This window comes from Cynocephalus volans, chromosome 1 (genome assembly GCF_027409185.1).
Source record: "Cynocephalus volans isolate mCynVol1 chromosome 1, mCynVol1.pri, whole genome shotgun sequence".
NCBI lineage: Eukaryota > Metazoa > Chordata > Mammalia > Dermoptera > Cynocephalidae > Cynocephalus > Cynocephalus volans.
This window is the reverse complement of record NC_084460.1, coordinates 36,386,927-36,403,882: the sequence shown is the minus strand read 5'-3', so window position 1 is coordinate 36,403,882 and position 16,956 is coordinate 36,386,927. Positions and strand designations below refer to the sequence as shown.

At 36.6% G+C, this 16,956-nt stretch overlaps 1 protein-coding gene across 1 annotated transcript in view; it reads right to left on the bottom strand.

Annotated features, from left to right (window-relative positions):
• TOP1 (DNA topoisomerase I) overlaps nucleotides 1-16,956 on the bottom strand; it is a 98,749-nt gene that overhangs the window by 64,058 nt on the left and 17,735 nt on the right. The window contains exon 3 of the mRNA XM_063101068.1: nucleotides 7,559-7,661. Within this exon, the coding sequence (XP_062957138.1) occupies nucleotides 7,559-7,661 (103 nt within the window). The remainder of the gene's footprint in view (nucleotides 1-7,558; nucleotides 7,662-16,956) is intronic.

The following is a 16,956-nucleotide window of genomic DNA, read 5'->3' as shown; positions in this document are numbered from 1 at the left end:
ATTTCTCTAAGGCACTTAGGCAGGAGGGTAAGAGAATGGGCAGAAGTAGGGTGATGGCAGCAAAAAGCCAGGAGGGAAAAGTTATTTATTTCCCTTCTGCCCTGGAAAAATATTTGTCGTCTCTTTAGAAAAAACCAAAAAAACCTATGCCTGATATTCTGGAAAGCTAGAATGTTGTCTATGAGAAACCATTTAAATCTGTCCTCCATCACCAGTAAAAGTATTTAAAAGATACTTGAATAGCACCAAGCGCCAGGTACTCATCTCATCTAAGCATATTTAATCCCTGTAACAAAACGCTGAGATAAGTACTGGAATCTCCATTTCATCAATGTGGAAACTTAGGCACAGAAACAACATTAAGTAACTCTCCCAAGGAAACAAGTCTAATGAGAGAGAATTAGGATTTAAACTCAGGCAGTCTGGAGGTCGGTCGGATATAATTGGGGGGATAATTGGGTGGGGGACATGTAGTATAATCAACAATTTGTGGTAATGGGCATGTTGCCAGTATGCATCTGGCTATCACATCTTAGGCATGAGTGGTGATAATTTGCTTTGTACCCCATGAATATTCATAACTAATAAAACTAAATAAATAAACAAACAAACTCAGGCAATCTGGCTCCAGAGTCATGCACCTGACCACTCTGTTACTTCCCAAAGCAAAAAAAAGAAGCACTATTAAGGGTAGAAAGAGCCTCCTTATTTTCTGAGAACATTAGACACTAATGGCCCAGCTATTGCCTACTCCTCAAGGCAACAGACCCCTGCAGGTCATAGCCAACTGATCACAGGGGATCCCTGTGACGAGAGGGCTTCAAAAGCGTGGAAGGAGGGAAATCAATGGCAAACAGTTAAAGCTTAAATAATGTTTGTTAAATAAAAAATTCCAGGTAATTTCAAAAATTGCCTCTGGGAAAAGAGTGCAGTAGCTAGATTCCAAAAGATTCTAAGAAATGAAGGTTTCTTAATGCCCATCAACATTATAGGTTACTAAACAAAATCATAAGGATTACAGTGTTTCATACTATAGAATTATTGAAAGTTTGGGTTGAATGGAATCTTAGAAATGATTTAATCCTTTGCTTGCAGGCCAGAGAGGATAAAGGGATGTGTCCAAAGATGCCAAACCAGTACGCTTTCTGAACTCCCATTCATCCCCCTAAGTTCCTTATCTCTATGAACAGCGTAAACAGCCACCTAGTTGTCCACAAGATAGGAATTCTTTTTCTTAGGCTCCTCATGTTATTTGTGGCTAAGTCCTATATCCCCCTTTCTCAATCATTTCCAGTGGTTTTTTGCTTAAGTCAGAATCACGTTCCAACTTCTTGAAAGAGCAATTAACAGTTTTGTCTCAAGTCACCTTTTTTGGGTTTTTCACCTCATTTTTCTATTATCCCACACTGTGTAATCCAGGCATCCACCTAACTGGATTCCTCCCAGAACAAAGCATATACTACAATGCCTCCACGTTTTATGCTTCTCTCACTGTCTGGAACGCCTCTCCTTCTAACCTTCACCTTCCCCTTGTCAAGATCTTAACCATCTTTCAATGGTTAGTTCAAATACTGTCTCTACCATGAAATCTTAAAAACAATGTTATAGTACACTATAATAAGGCTAGATATCATTGAAATATAGAAGTTATCTGGGCCGGCCTGTGGCTCACTCGGGAGAGTGTGTGCTGATAACACCAAGGCCACGGGTTCAGATCCTATATAGGGATGGCCGGTTAGCTCAATGGATGAGCGTGGTGCTGACAACACCAAGCCAAGGGTTAAGATCCCCTTACCATCTTTAAAAAAAAAAAAAGAAGTTATCAATAACTACTGAATTAGATTCAATTACCATAATCAACAGCTCCAATTTATCTGTATGATATTCTATTAGGCTTTGTAGTAATTACCACCATCATTAGCTCAAGTGTGTTACAATTTCCAATGAGCTGTTATCTGCATAAACAAACTCAAAACCTTGACAAAGTTTCAACATTTGACCAAAATGGAAAATGAGACCTAGAGAGGTTAAGCAGCTTAGATGAGGACACACAACTTGTAAATGACAGAACCTTGCCTTCTGTTTTAGTGTGCTTTTCAATACATCACACTGACTCCCAAGTGAATGGTAGTGGTACTTAAGTTTCCTGATTTCTATCTAAACTACCCAACCTTCTCTACCTATGTTAATTGTCCATTTCCCCTGACAGGGTGATACAGGGCTGTATAGATAAATGAAGGGCTTCGGCAAACAGCTCATGAAAAAGGAACAAGCGCATATTTTTAATTTGATTACTTTCAGAAAACTCTCCCCTAATCTGAGAATCAGGTGTTTAATTCAAGTACATTTTCCTAAAATCTGACATTCTCTCAATTCTAATTCAGGTGGGATTTAGAACTGATGGGAAAGCAGAAGCCAAAAGCATCCTTGTTCTCAGATGTTTCTCACACTGACAATACGTATAGATGAGCAGTACCAATATGGCTGGAAAAGTACTTCCCTTACTACTTCACAGCAGTAGTTCTCTGTCTTCCCTAGCTTTCCACAAATTTGTCACTCCAGTCTGAGTGCCAGGTTTAAAACTAGTGACATACACAGTCAAAAACTAGAAGGTGGAATCTCATTTTTTATGCGATAGCCTATTTTCTAAAATCAAGCTGCCATCCCCAAATTGCTTTAAATAATATTTTGTTTATATGAGAGATTTAATATTAAAGATAATTTATGACTAAGAATGCAACCCTTTAAGAGAGGTGTCTGGTGAGATCCTATAAGCCCAGTAATTCCTTGGCATCTAGAAGAGTATTCATTTTGTTTCTTTTCAGAGTATTTATATATTTTTTAAATATATAAATTTAAATTTTACACTTAAGTGTAAAATATTAATGTTAACAGAAAAGAGCAGTGTCAAGAGATAAACGATGATAGAATAAATTATTTTAATTTGACTTTGGTGTAAACTCTTCCCGTGATGTTACAGGCTAAACAGGAGATAGTCACAGACAGGGCTTTCACAGGGTCAGAATTTGATGAGATTAACACTTTTAGTGCCAAAATTTTTAGGAATTTGTGGCCCAAAGAGAAAGAGGCAGTGCCTGAGATGATCTGACATTTTAAAACCTAAGCCTATCACATATATACAAGGGAGGGGTACTTGTATTTAAACAGATAGTTTGGCTACACAACTAACTTTCCTTAGGAAGGGAGATTTTTTTTCAAGGAAGGAATAATGTAGTAGGAACTCAGGAACCTGCTTGGTCTCTCCCCCTCATTCTGCTACCACATTGCTGTGTGACTTTGGGCACATGACCTCAGACTCCTGTTCACACAAAGAGGAGACAAGATAACATGATCTTTAATACCTGCTCTCTTACTTTACACCTTGAGTGAGGACAATAAAGAGGAAACCAAATGATTATGAAGGGATCTCCTGGGAAGTGGGTCCACAGCCCCATTCCATCTCAACAGAAAGGCTGCTCTCCCAATCACTGACACATCAAATCTGTAGTGCTACTACTGCACAGGAGAGTAAGGTGCCTCCTAGGCTCACTCAGGTCCTGAGTGTAGCCTGGTGACAAATGATTGATCCTAATTATCTAGCAGAGAAGGAAGGGACACAGAAACACATTAGAAACACTTATTTCCTCATAACAGATGGCTGCAAAATTAGCTAGCCTTGATTAGCAAAGAGTTGGAATAAACAAAAACATTTTGGAATGCAACATGCTAAATCAGTTATTCTGGGCTTCAGAGGTGATTAAACAATCCTCAAAGTTTCCTTAATCTGCTACTGAAGAAACCCAAAACTAATAAATATCAGAAGTCACTTAAAAAGGAAATGTGTACGGTATTTTACTGGAATATAACCAATCTACACTTGCTTTGCTGCAAAGAGGTACTGGGTTTGCAAAGAGGTCAAAACAGGAAGTATTTAAAAGTTTGCTTATAACATATCATCAGGTTAAACTGTCTTAAACTTATTCACATGTGGATTAAAGACCAAGGGCTAGATTTAGTCATAGGTAAACAGAAACTTGGGCCAGGTTTTTCTGATGCCAACACTGCACTGGCAAACAGGCTATTTTCGTAGGTATTTTGATTACAAATGAAGAAAATATTAAAAGGCACAAAAGTGCATACAACAAATTCCTGAATCTGCCTATGCTATTATCTTGGAAAAGTAGGCTTTTAATAGATGTACAAAATATCATCTCCTCACATTTGTAGAGCAGTTCACAGTCAAAGGACTTTTATATTTACTGACTTCCATGGCTCCGCTCTGAAGCATTTATTAATATGAAGATGAGGAAACCAAGTTGAGGAAGGTTAGGTAACCTAGCCAAAATCACACAAGACCTAAGTGGACAGGCAAAAATGAGAACTTCCCCTAGATGGAAGCTATTAAGTTACTATGAGCTTTTCAAGAAAAATGATACCAAAATCACATCCTTCATTTTTAAAAAGAGAATAATTTCTGTAAATCAGGGCAGGGCCAAGCTTATGTCCCAAAGCCCTTTATGCCATTCTACCTTATTCTTTCCACCACCACAATTATAAATATGGTTGGTAAAGTAGGATGTGCAAGAGAAGATGAGATTTTAAAAGCTTATGTTTTAAATATTGACATCTCTCTTTTTAAAGTCTTTTTGGATAATTTCTAGTAACATAAAAATTGGCATTTCTTCATCTGTGTCTCTCATCTCCTCCGATGATGAAGTTTTTCATGGTCAACAATTTTCTCATTTTTTTTCACATTTCTCATCAACTAGCAAAGCATAAACATGGCATACAGGAGAAAAATAATTGTACAATATGATCCAGCAATTCCACTCCTAGGTATACACCCCCAAAAATTGAAAACAGAGACTCAAACAGATTTTGTACACCAATAGCCAAAAGGTGGAAACATCCCAAGTATCCGTCACCAGATTAATTTTTTAAAATGTGATATAGACATACAATGGACTATTGTTCAGTCACAAAAGAAGGAATGAGATTCTGATATGCTACAACATGGATGCACATTTAAAACATTATGCTAAAGGAAATAAGCCAGACCAAAAAAGGACAAATACTGTATGATCCTACTTATATGAGGTAACGAGGATAGGCAAATTCATTAGACATAAGAAGCAGAACAGAAATTAGGATGCGAGAGGACAGAATGGGGAGTTATTGTTTAGTGGGTTCAGAGATTGGGATGATGAAAAAGTTCTGAAGATGGAAAGTGGCTCTGGCTGCACACCACTGTGAATGTACTTAATGCCATTTAAAAATGGTAAATTTTATGTTGTGTATATTTTACCGTAAACACACAAAAAAATTGTTTGAAAAATGGGATAGCCAAAGGGAACTAATAGCTATCCTAGAGAAGACTGAGAATATGTGAGAATGAAGAAAAGAGAAGATGGAAATTGGTATACCCATAGGTCATCCACTCACTGATTCAAATAAGTACACATTAGTGACTGCCAGCTATCTGCCAGGTACCATACTAAGTCTTAAGGATGTAAAGTGTACACAAAAGCTCCCAACTCTGCTCACAGGGACCTTAGAGTCCAGTAGGGCATATAGAAAAGAAAAGAGACAATTACAATACCAACACAACTTGGTAATAACTATGATAGGGATATATTCTGGGTGCCAGAGAGCTCACAGAAGTGGCACTTAATATGAGGAGGTGGGCAGAAAGATACATGGAAGAAGTCAAGTATAAGCTGCAACTAAAATAATATTATGAGGGCAGCACAGTATTCTAGAACCAGCAACAGCATGTTTTAAGGCCTAGTGGTATCAGAAAACATGCTGTTTGAGAAACCAAAAGGAAGTTTACAAGATTGGATATGGAATGTGAGATAAGGGTAAATGGCAAGAGAGATGACAGAGAAAGACAGCCAAAGACTGTTAAAGAATCACTATGTGCATTAGAAAGAGATGAAAAAGGTCCAGAAAGATGGAAAAGCATGAGGGCATGAAAGCCAAGAGAAGATTATTTTTAAAAGGAGGGCTGGGCCCAGAATATGATTTATCTTGGCACACATTTCATGTGCACTTGGAAAGAATGTATATTCTAATGTTGTTGGGTGAAATAAGTCTATATACGTCAATTAGATCAAGTTGGACGATATTGTTCAAGTTTTCCATATCTTCAATGATTTTCTCTCTATTTGTACAAACAATTACTGATGAAGAGGTAGAAAAATTTCTTACTATAATTATAAATGTCTATTTCTCTTCACACTCCTACTGATTTTTGCTTCATATACTTTGAGGCTATGATATTAGTGCATAAACATAACTGTTATGTCCTCTAGATTAATTGATCCCTTTTTATCATTATGAAATGAACTTCTTTACCCTTGGCAATATTCTCTGCTCTCAAATCAACTTTGGTAAATATTAATACGTGCTGGTAAATTGGAGAAGAAGAGAAGCATGTGAACTAAGAATGGATTCAACTACTGAGATTAAATCACTAGAGTAATGAAAATGGAAATTAGATAACCAGAGGTCAGAAATGAGTGATAGAGGAAAAAGGCCACAGGAGTGGTAGGTGATTGGTGAAGAAACGTCCCCACTAGAGAAAATTAATCTTTTTTTTTAATGATTCATAAAGATTTATTCTTAAAAGAATTCATTAAAATATTTAAAAATTTTAAATGATTCATTTAAAAAAACAGACTTAGAAAGCAATTCTCACTGCAACTTGTCCACAAACAGTAAGACAAGCTAATGAAGTAGTTCTAAGGAACTCTAAGATGGAGACACTTGTGATGGATCGTTACATTCCCTCCTAACAAAGCTGAAGCCACTATGGGAATATCATATGGCTTTCTCACCAACAACTGCCTTTAAATTGAAATGGAAGTGTTAAGTCCTCATTTTCAACAAGTGGGCTTAATCACTCGTCTTCTACACCAAAAAATGGGAGCAAAATGAACAAGAAAAACATCTTTCTGGAGCTTGGATCCCAGAAGCAACACTACTGGGTTTCATTTATACTGGTGGTCACTGGCTTTTGTGGGAGCTGCAGGATGAGAACCCCTTTGACAACCTGATGAAAGCTAAGAACACTCTCCAGGAAAATCTAATATATTCAACCTTTTGCATATGATTTCAGGGATCTGCAGACCACGGAAGCCCAAGTTAATAATTTTTAATGTACACCCTTTAAAATACAAAAAAAAGGGGGGCGGGGTGGGGCACCAGGCCTCCAATCCAGTTGCTTTTTATCAAGACAAGCTCTCTAGATACTTAAGTGCCACCATGTATTACAATGAGTCCACAGCTGACTTAGTTAAAAACTGTATTTTTAATGAGGTACACAGTGAAAGAAAATTCACCATACTTGCTTTGCACATCTTGTTCTAAACAATTGCACCCCAAAAAAGTAAGGCCTGAATTATGAAGGCTACCCTCTTAGCAACTCTAGGATCAAATACAGTCTGACTACTTTGCTATTCATGCTTACCTGTGGCTCACAAGGCCTATTCCACACAAGCCAGGTAATGGCCAACCCACTGCTGAATGAAGAGGGACTTCCTGATTCGACTCTTACCTGTTGCTATGCTTGGACTTTTCCCGGTCCTTCTCCTTGTCCTTCTTGTGCTCTTTGTGCCGGTGTTCTCGATCTTTGTGTTTATCTTTGTGTTTATGAGAATCTGTAACCATAAGAGATGGGTCAGTTAAAAAGAGTCATGAGCTATCTTCTGCCCACCTACCTTGACAAGGTGGTCAAGAAGCACAATGACAGGATTCAAATGACATGGTAGCCATAATATAATCAATAGCACATTCCACTGGAAGGAAACATTTCAAAAAGAAGCCCAGACAAGATATCCCATCACCCTGTTTCTAAAACCAAGACATGTGTTATTAACATGTGGGGAGATGATGAAAGTGTTTTGCCAATTTTACTGTGAAAGGAAGCAACAATTTCACATTCTTCTCCCTAGATCTTGTAGTATTAAACCTAATCTATAAATGATACAAAGGGATAAATCTTGAACACTGACTCTAAAGATCAGACGTTTACGTATATAGTTTCTGGGAAATCCAAACCTCAGGAATTATCTGTTTTTAAATAAACTTAAATGAAGTATAATTTCCATACAATAAAATATACACAATTCAGGCCGAGCCCGTGGCGCACTTGGTAGAGTGCTGCGCTGGCAGCGCGGCGACGCTCCCGCCGCGGGTTCGGATCCTATATAGGACTGACGGGTGCACTCACTGGCTGAGTGCCGGTCACGAAAAAACGACAAAAAAAAAAAAAAAAATATATATATATATATATACACAATTCAAAGATAATATGACAAGTCTGACAAATACACAGGTATACTCCCCATCATGATCAAAATTTAGAAATCCATCACCCCAGAAATTTTTCTTGTGCCCTCTTCCCAGTCAATCCCCATCTGCCACCCCCCAGCCTGAAGCAAGCACTGAACTGACAGCACTACAGATTAGATTTGTCTAGATTTCTTGAGTTTCATATGAATGAAATTGTATAGGATTTACTCTTTAGTGTCTGATTTCTTTCACACGGCATGTTTTTGACATTCATAAGTGTTGTTGGATATATCAGTAGTTGGTTCCATTTTACTGCTGAGTGGTATGCCATTGTATGGATATACTGTACTACAATTTATCCCTTCACCTATTGATGGATATTTAGTTTCCAGGCAGTGGTTTTTATGAATCAATCTGCTATAAACATTCATATACAAATCTTTCTGTAGACATTAGTAGTGAAATTGCTGGGTCATATGAAAAATGTATGTTTAATTTCATAGGAATCTAACAAACTGTATCCCAAAGTGGTTGTACTATTACATATCCCCCACACCCCCAAAAGTTCATTAGAGTTCCTATTGATTCAAATTCTCACCAACATCTGGTATTATGAATCTTTAATTTTAGCTGTTCTAGCAGGTGTATAGTGGTATCTCACCGTAGTTCTAATTCACATTTTTCTGATGATGAGAAATATTGAATGATTAGCATCTTTTTGTTTGCTTACTGGCCACTCATATACTTTATTTGGTGAAGTTTCTACTCAAATCTTCCCTCTATCAAAAAAATCTTTTTTTCTGACAGGTCATTTCAGAAAAAAAATAAGAAAAAAATTTTTTGTGTCTTATTACTGAGTTGTAAGAGTTTTAAATACATTCTGAATTACAAGTTTTTTTTGTTAGCTACTTGTATCGTGAATATTTTCTCCTAGTCATTAGTTTGCCTTTTTATAATTTCTTAATTGTGTCTTTCAAAGATCAGAAGTTTTAAATTTGATCAATTTTTCCTTTTATAGTTTGTGTGTTTTGTGTCCTAAGAAATACTTACCTACCCAAAGAGCACACAAATTTTCTCTTATTTTTTTCTAGTAGTTTTACAGAAGTAAGGACCAGGGCTCATTTTTTAATCTATAAAGATGTCCAGTTGTTCTAGCACCATATTTGAAAAGATGGCCTTTTCCCCCATCAAACTGTCTTGGCTTCTTTACTGAAAATCAAGTGACCATACAATCATAGGTCTATTTCTGGACTCCCTATTATTTTTTTTTTCTTTCAATTTTATCTATATTTGTTTTTGTGGGGCACAGTGTATTGTTATTGAAACATTATGCATACACTGCACAATGATTCACTTAGGGTAGATAGCATAGTTTTATACTTGTTTGGACTCTATTCTATCCGTATACAAACACACACTATCTTGACTTCAATAGTTTCACAGTAAGTTTTGAAATAAATAAGTACCTTAACTTTGTTCTTTTTCAAAATTTTTTGGCTATTCTATGTCTTCTGCACTTCCATATAAGTTTTAGATACAGTTTGCGAATTTCTTAAGAAGGGAAAAAAAGGCAGCTGAGAGTTTATGTTCATTGGACAATTTGGAGAGAAGTGACACCAAAACAATATTGTGTCTTTTGATCCATGAACATGGTATAGCTCTCCACTTTTTTAGGTCAGTGATTCTCAAACTTTAGTGTGTATCAAAATTACCCCAAGAGCCTCTTAAAAATGCTGTTCACTGAGGCTGAGCCCGTGGCGCACTCGGGAGAGTACGGTGCTGGGAGCGCAGCGACGCTCCCGCCGCGGGTTCGGATCCTATATAGGAATGGCTGGTGCACTCACTGGCTGAGTGCCGGTCATGAAAAAGACAAAAAAAAAAAAAAAAAAAAAATGCTGTTCACCGAAGCCAGAGCACCCAAAGTTGAATATGAATAAAGTAGAAGCTCAAGTATCCAACATGTATGTGGTAGTTTAAAAACATGTCCAATAGATGTTTTGATACTCATTTCAAGAGAAGCCTAATTTCCTTCCCTTTGAGTGTGGACTGGACTTAACGACTCATTCCTAAGAAATAGGATGAAGTGGAGATGTCCATATGAAACCTCTGACACTATGTCAATAAAAGGTATTATATCTTCCTTTCTGCAATCTCCTTGCTTGGAGGGGGAGGGAGGGCATCTGCCATACTGTTAGTACTAGGGTACTTCAAAAAGTTCATGAAAAATAGGAATAAAAGATAATATAAGCTTTTTGAAGACTACTCATGTACTCAAGAACCTGGAAAGGCCAATGAATGAGAAACTGAAGCTTCCTGCCAATAGCCGTGTGAATGAACTATCTTGGAAGTGGATCCTCGAGCTCCAGTTAAGCCTTCAGATGAGTGCAGCCCTGGCTGACAATGTTGACTGTAATCTTATGACAGACACTGACACAAGACCACCCAGCTGTATTGCTTCTGGATTCCTGACTCACAGAAACTACATGAGAAAATAAGTATTTGCTATTTTAAGCTACTAAATTTTGAGTTAACATGTTTCATAATGGCAGACAACTAATAATATGTAGGCAATGTCTATGTTCATCCTATTCCTGGCTCATAGCAAAAGAAGCCACATTTGACATAATCTACCAAGCATCTAGTCTGTGCCAGGCCCTGGGGAGATAAAAATTTGCATGACCATACTCCTAGCTATAAGAAATCCCATCCCACTGAGATGAGAAAAATAAAATCATATGGTGTCAGAAGTAGGATTTGAACCTAATCTTCCATGCAGCATATAGAACCCTCCAACTTCTAAAAGTATCTCAAGTCTACAATTTAAAAACCCTGAGTCAATCCACTCAAGGTTGGTGACCCCTGTTCACTTCACAGTAATATCCCACTACTTCTGCTTCAAGACAAATGCTTATGGCTAAAACCATAATAATTACAATACATGGAATAGCAATACAATCTGGAATGAAGCATGTCATTTGATTTTGTCTGTAGCCCAGATTTAACAAATAGGCCTCAGAGAATTAAGATATGCTATTATTGCCCAAGGTACAGCAGGGACATAATATAAAATAAAAATTACTGTGTATAATTCACATAAATAAACACATACAAAAAAGACTGAAAAATAGACATCAAAATATTAAAAGTAGTAATCTTTGCATGGTAGATTTATGAGCAACTTAAGTTTTTGTGTGTATTATTCATCTTGTTTTCCAATTTTTTTCCCATAATAAATCACTCTTATAATTTAAAAAAAAGTTATTTTTAAAGATTACCAAGTAATGTTAGTCACTAAAAAACACTAAATTTAAAGAAAAAGGAAACTAAGTAAAAGATAAATTGAAAGTAATTCCAGGTAGGTTTCAGATAACCAGTCAATAAGTTGGGTTTTTTTTTAATGCACAAAACTTCAAAATTGATTTTAAAGCCAAATCCCCAAGTCATTTAAAGCAACTGCTATCTAAAAATACAAAACCAAAATGTTTGGTGAGAAACTTAGGGCTGTAGCTGGATAATCCCACTGATACAAATGAGACCTTGGTCAAAGATCTGAAGTCCAAGTGTCCCTAATTTAAAAATAAGTTATTATATGTCTACTATATGCTCAAATTGTGCTGTGTTTGCTGTGACAGGTACCAAAAAATATAATATATGGCAACGTCTTCAAAAATCTGAACAGATATTATATGGCTATTATATAAATTTACTCAGTATAACTCCACATGACAGCCTGAAACTTCTGAGGAGAAATAATAGGATGGCAAATGTGGGTCAGTACAAGAGTAAAACTGCAGGTAACTTCTAAATGCCAAAAGCATTTAAACAAAAAAAATAACCAACTGATGGGGAAAAACTGTAGAGCTGATCTGCACTAGGTAGACTGATAGATTAAATAACCTCTAAAGATGCATACTGAAGTATTTCCAGGTAAATGATGTCTGAAACTTGCTTTAAGATACCCTCCGAGGGGGGGAAATGAATTGGGAGATATGGGGATAGACAAAACAAGTTGGCAAAGGTTGATAGTTATTGATGTTAGGTGATGGATACATGGGAATTCATTACACTACCCTTTCTACTTCGGTGTATGCTTGAAACATTTCATAACAAAAAGTTAAAAATTTTCCCTAAGCTTTTTCCTTACAACCCTTTATTTTTTATTATATAAGGGTAAAATAAGAACAGCCTAGTTCCAAAAGAGGATTTGTGTTAAGGGGCAGTAAGAGATAAAGTGTAATAGATAAAATTAATGCAAGAGTGGGGTGTCCTACTCTCAGGATGACAGGGAGCCACTTCAGGCAGAAAAGGAACAAAAATAAAAGCCATACTTAAGGAAGATTAATTGAAGAGCAGTGTGTATAGAAGGGTAAAAGCAAAATAAGTAGCCAGAGGTCTCTGAAGGAATCTAGAAAAAAAAGTGATAGCAAAGGGACTGAGAAAGAAGGAAAAAAATGCAAAAATGTATTCAGGAAAATGGAAGTAGAACCTAGTTCCAGGAAATCACCCCATTTGTAATAAAAGCAGAGGAAGAGTCATAGAAGACTCAAAGTCTCTGGGTCCAGGTAACTGGGTAATCAAGGGGCTTGGCAAAAACAGGAAAGTTTTGCAGAATAAAGATGGGGAGAAGGAAGAAGACTGGAGAAATGATGAGCCTAACTGAAGTCACATCGTACTGAAGGTAACAGTGGGATATACGACGTGTCAGTCAGAAGAGAAGCCAATAAGTGAAAAAGCAAAGCCAATAAGGGCACACAGAACTATATCCCTCGTTGTGAAAATATCCGTAGAGAACATAGTAATGGCCGTGAAGACTACTTTTAGTACATATCCTTCTCCCTTAACTGAATTCATCTAAAAACAGATAACTCTTAAAATGTTTTGGAGAAAGAATCCCACCACTTTAACCAAAAAAGAACCGTGTTGAATTTGTCTGATAGATAAGAAATGAAAGATACAAACCACTGCATATTAAATCATCACAAAACCTCATTCATTGTGAATTCAGGTTGCCTAATGGCTCCTGATAGCAACTGTTTCAATTCCTAGCATTTGAAAATTCTAGAGGAAGACCTGGGAGGAAGACCCCTGAAAAATAAGGCAGTCTTGAGAAAATATAAGACTTGTAATAACTAACTCCTTTAACTATAACTTAACTGGAGTTACTCCATAAGGATAGATAAGTAAATGAATAGAGAGAACAGGAATCAACATTTTTGCTACTATTATCTAAGGTTAAAAAGGCTGTAAACAAACAAAAAAAAACCTTTCAAATGATAAAAGAAAGTGTCTATTTTTTCCCATTGTAGGAATATGCAAAAGAAAAGGAATCCTTTTACTACTGAATTCAGAATTATATTCTGAGGGCTAATTCAGTTTACAACCATCAAATATATTAAGTCCAAAGCACTCTGCTAAAGACTCATCAGACATGGACTCTGCCCTCAATGAGTTTGCAATCCAATAAGGTAATAAATCCAAATAGCCACTTCCCAAGGCACACAAGAGGAAAGGGCACTAATACAGGTACCAGCACCATGCTAGAGTATGTGCAAACACTATCTCACTTAATTTTCTTACCACTCTTATGATAGAGAATCCTCACTTTATAAGAGATAGTAATAATAGCTGTCCTTCACTAAATGTGTATTCTGTGCCAGGTAGTATTACATATATCACTTCTAACTTTCACAACTCTGGTGCTGACCTCATAAAATCTAAGACACAATTTGCTTCATTTTAACACCTCTGAAAATAAGATGCATCTAGTTGGCATATAACCCCTATGGAGGGGGGATTTGGCAATATCTAACAAAACTAACTCACATACCCTTCTGACCCAACAATCCCATGTCTGGGAATTTAGCCTGAAGATACACCTCCAAAGTATATCTGGAGGAAAATCAGATGGTGATAAAGTTCAGAGGCAGTACTTCCGAGGACAAGTGACAAGAAAAAAAGGAGACAAAACGCAGAATGACAGTAAGGGAATAACAAAAGGGTAAAGGAAAAGTGTTTTTAGGAAAGTGAAAATATTGTGAAAGATTCTAACAATTTCTGTTCTCAACTTTCAAATATACATCTGTAAATGTAGTAATTGTTTAAATGTTTTAAATAAGTACTACTTTTACAATAAAAAGGCAGAAAATTTATGTTGATCTATGTATAAATGAAGGCAGAGAAAACTAAGTCAGCAGGGAAAAACCCTTTTTCAATTTTAGACTTGCTGAAATGGATTAAAATTCCTTTCCTACCCTTAAAATTTCAAATGTCAATGACTGCCATTGAAATAAGTGCTTGTATTGCATCAAAGTGCTCCTATATTTAGAAACTATGCAAACTTTTTATAAAGGTAATATTTCCGAAATGTCTATATGTGAAGAATCTGGATGCCATTACCACCACCTCTTACATGATGGTGAAATTTTCTGTTGTCCTGCTGCTATTTTTCAGTAAGCACGGGAAAGCAGTAGGATTACTTAATTTACGGGTATTTTGAAAAGAAAATCTTAAGAGTAAAAACACTGAATATGGGATAACTGCCTCCTTTGCCTCCAAGCGAAAGGTAATATAATGAGGTGAAACAGCCTAGTTCTACCAGTAAACAAGATGAAATAGAGGTCCTGGATCCAAGAAAGGCAGTGAAGGGTCAATATATGCTCCCTGGAAGAAGGCAGTTTGAGCTAAATCCTGGTAAAATCTAAGAGGGAGGAGTTAGCAAGGCAGAGGAAGGAAAAAGGTTCTTCTCAGCAGATGATCCACACTGCAGTAAGAAATTAGACACAAAAGCCAACTATCTATTATTATTTCTGAAAAATTCATCTTCTCATGATTGAGCAAAATTAAATGAGACATACAGTTGTCCCTCTGTATTCATGGGGGATGGGTTCCAGGACCTCTCATGGATACCAAAATCTGTGGATGCTCAAGTCCCTGAAATAAAGTGGCACAGTATTTGCCTATAACTTATGCACATCATCCTGTATATTCTAAATCATCTCTAGATTACTTATAATACCTCATACACTGTAAATGCTATGTACATAGTTGTTACACTGTATTGTTTAGGGAAGAATGACAAGGGGAAAAAAAGCCCTAACTTGTTCAGTGTAGATGCAATTTTTTTCCCCAAATATTTTCGATCCATGGTTGGTAGAATCCACAGATGTGGAACACAGGGATACAGAAGGCTGATTGTACTACAAACCAGCTAGGAAATGGTACAGCTGATTCCTTTTGGGAGCATATTAAAAAATAAATTCCCAGAGTCATGTTTAATTTACCTCCCTAAAGCCATGTGTCCCAAAAGCAGTTTCTTAAAAAAAAATTATAGATATACTCCTATTTGTTGTAGCTTTAGAATTTTAATCCTCTGCTTAGAAAGAAGGGAAATAAAAAAACACCTAGGAATAAGAAATTTCAGTATCAAATAAGTCCAGAAAAATTTGATCCAGTTGTTAAAAAATTCCTGAAAGTTGGATGAATCTCAGGATGACAATGAAGCTGCAGAGGTGGAAATCAAGTACAGGGTCAGCCCCAAGTGGCCAAATCAGCATCAAACTAGGCATAAGGTGAAAAGTTCACTCTCCATAGGGAAACCAGAAACATACTCAAATTATATGAAAAAGGAAGCCGAGTTCATAAAACACTTTGTTAAGCATGTACAAAAATGATGAGCAAAAAAGATCAGGGCCAAACCCTAACGAGAATAGAGACATTACAGAGCAGTACAGAATGGAAGGAACCTCCAAAGGAAGCAGGAGAAAGCAGACTAGTTCAACAGTGATAAAGATCTGATAGAAATCCTTTTTCTGCCATTTAGTGTGAGACCTTAGGTAAAATTCACTTAACTACTAGATTTATAAGAAGGCAGCATAGATCAGTGGTTATGAGCTCACATCTCTGTTCATCACCTTGACCCTGATAAATTCAACTCTCTTATAGATGAAGAAACAGGGGCTCAGAAAATTTAAGTGATCTTAGAGAATTTTATTTTGAACATCAATCAATCTTTGTATATAGTCATAACAGAATTCTTGGCTAATCTCCAAGAACTTACAAACATAATGACAACTGTCAATGAGGTATAATCGTTATTTAACCTTCCTTGTGCTTAATTTACAAAAAAAACTGAATTGAGCCTACTCAATCACTTCATACAACTTAGAGTTCAGGCTCTATTTGAGCATTAGAAGCAACACCCATGCCCCATTCACCCCGCCTGACTAGCCAATGATAGAGAGAAGGCTGTCTGATTTTCTTTTCTGTACTCAGATCCAGAAAAAAGCAGTTATGAAGAAAGAAGTAAAACTCTGGCCTACTCTAACCCTGTACCCAGAAACCTAAAGAAATTACAGGTTTTAAAGGATGCACTGTTAACAATTAACAACCTCCCATGCAGAAGCACATTCATACCGATAACAAAAGTTAAAATGCCACCTGCAGAAGTACATTTGCATTAGTTTAGATGCAGTCGGTAGGTGGCTAACAGTGTTGCCTATCTTACTTCACTTAGGGTCTCTAATGAGCCAAAACACAATCCAAGCATAAACATTTACACTTTCTTAAGAGAGAAAAGGCTAAGGGATCAGCAAAGAATACTGACTGTTTTTAAAAACTATTCCATGATCTTAAAGGTTTTAGGGTAATCAGATCAGGGGAGGA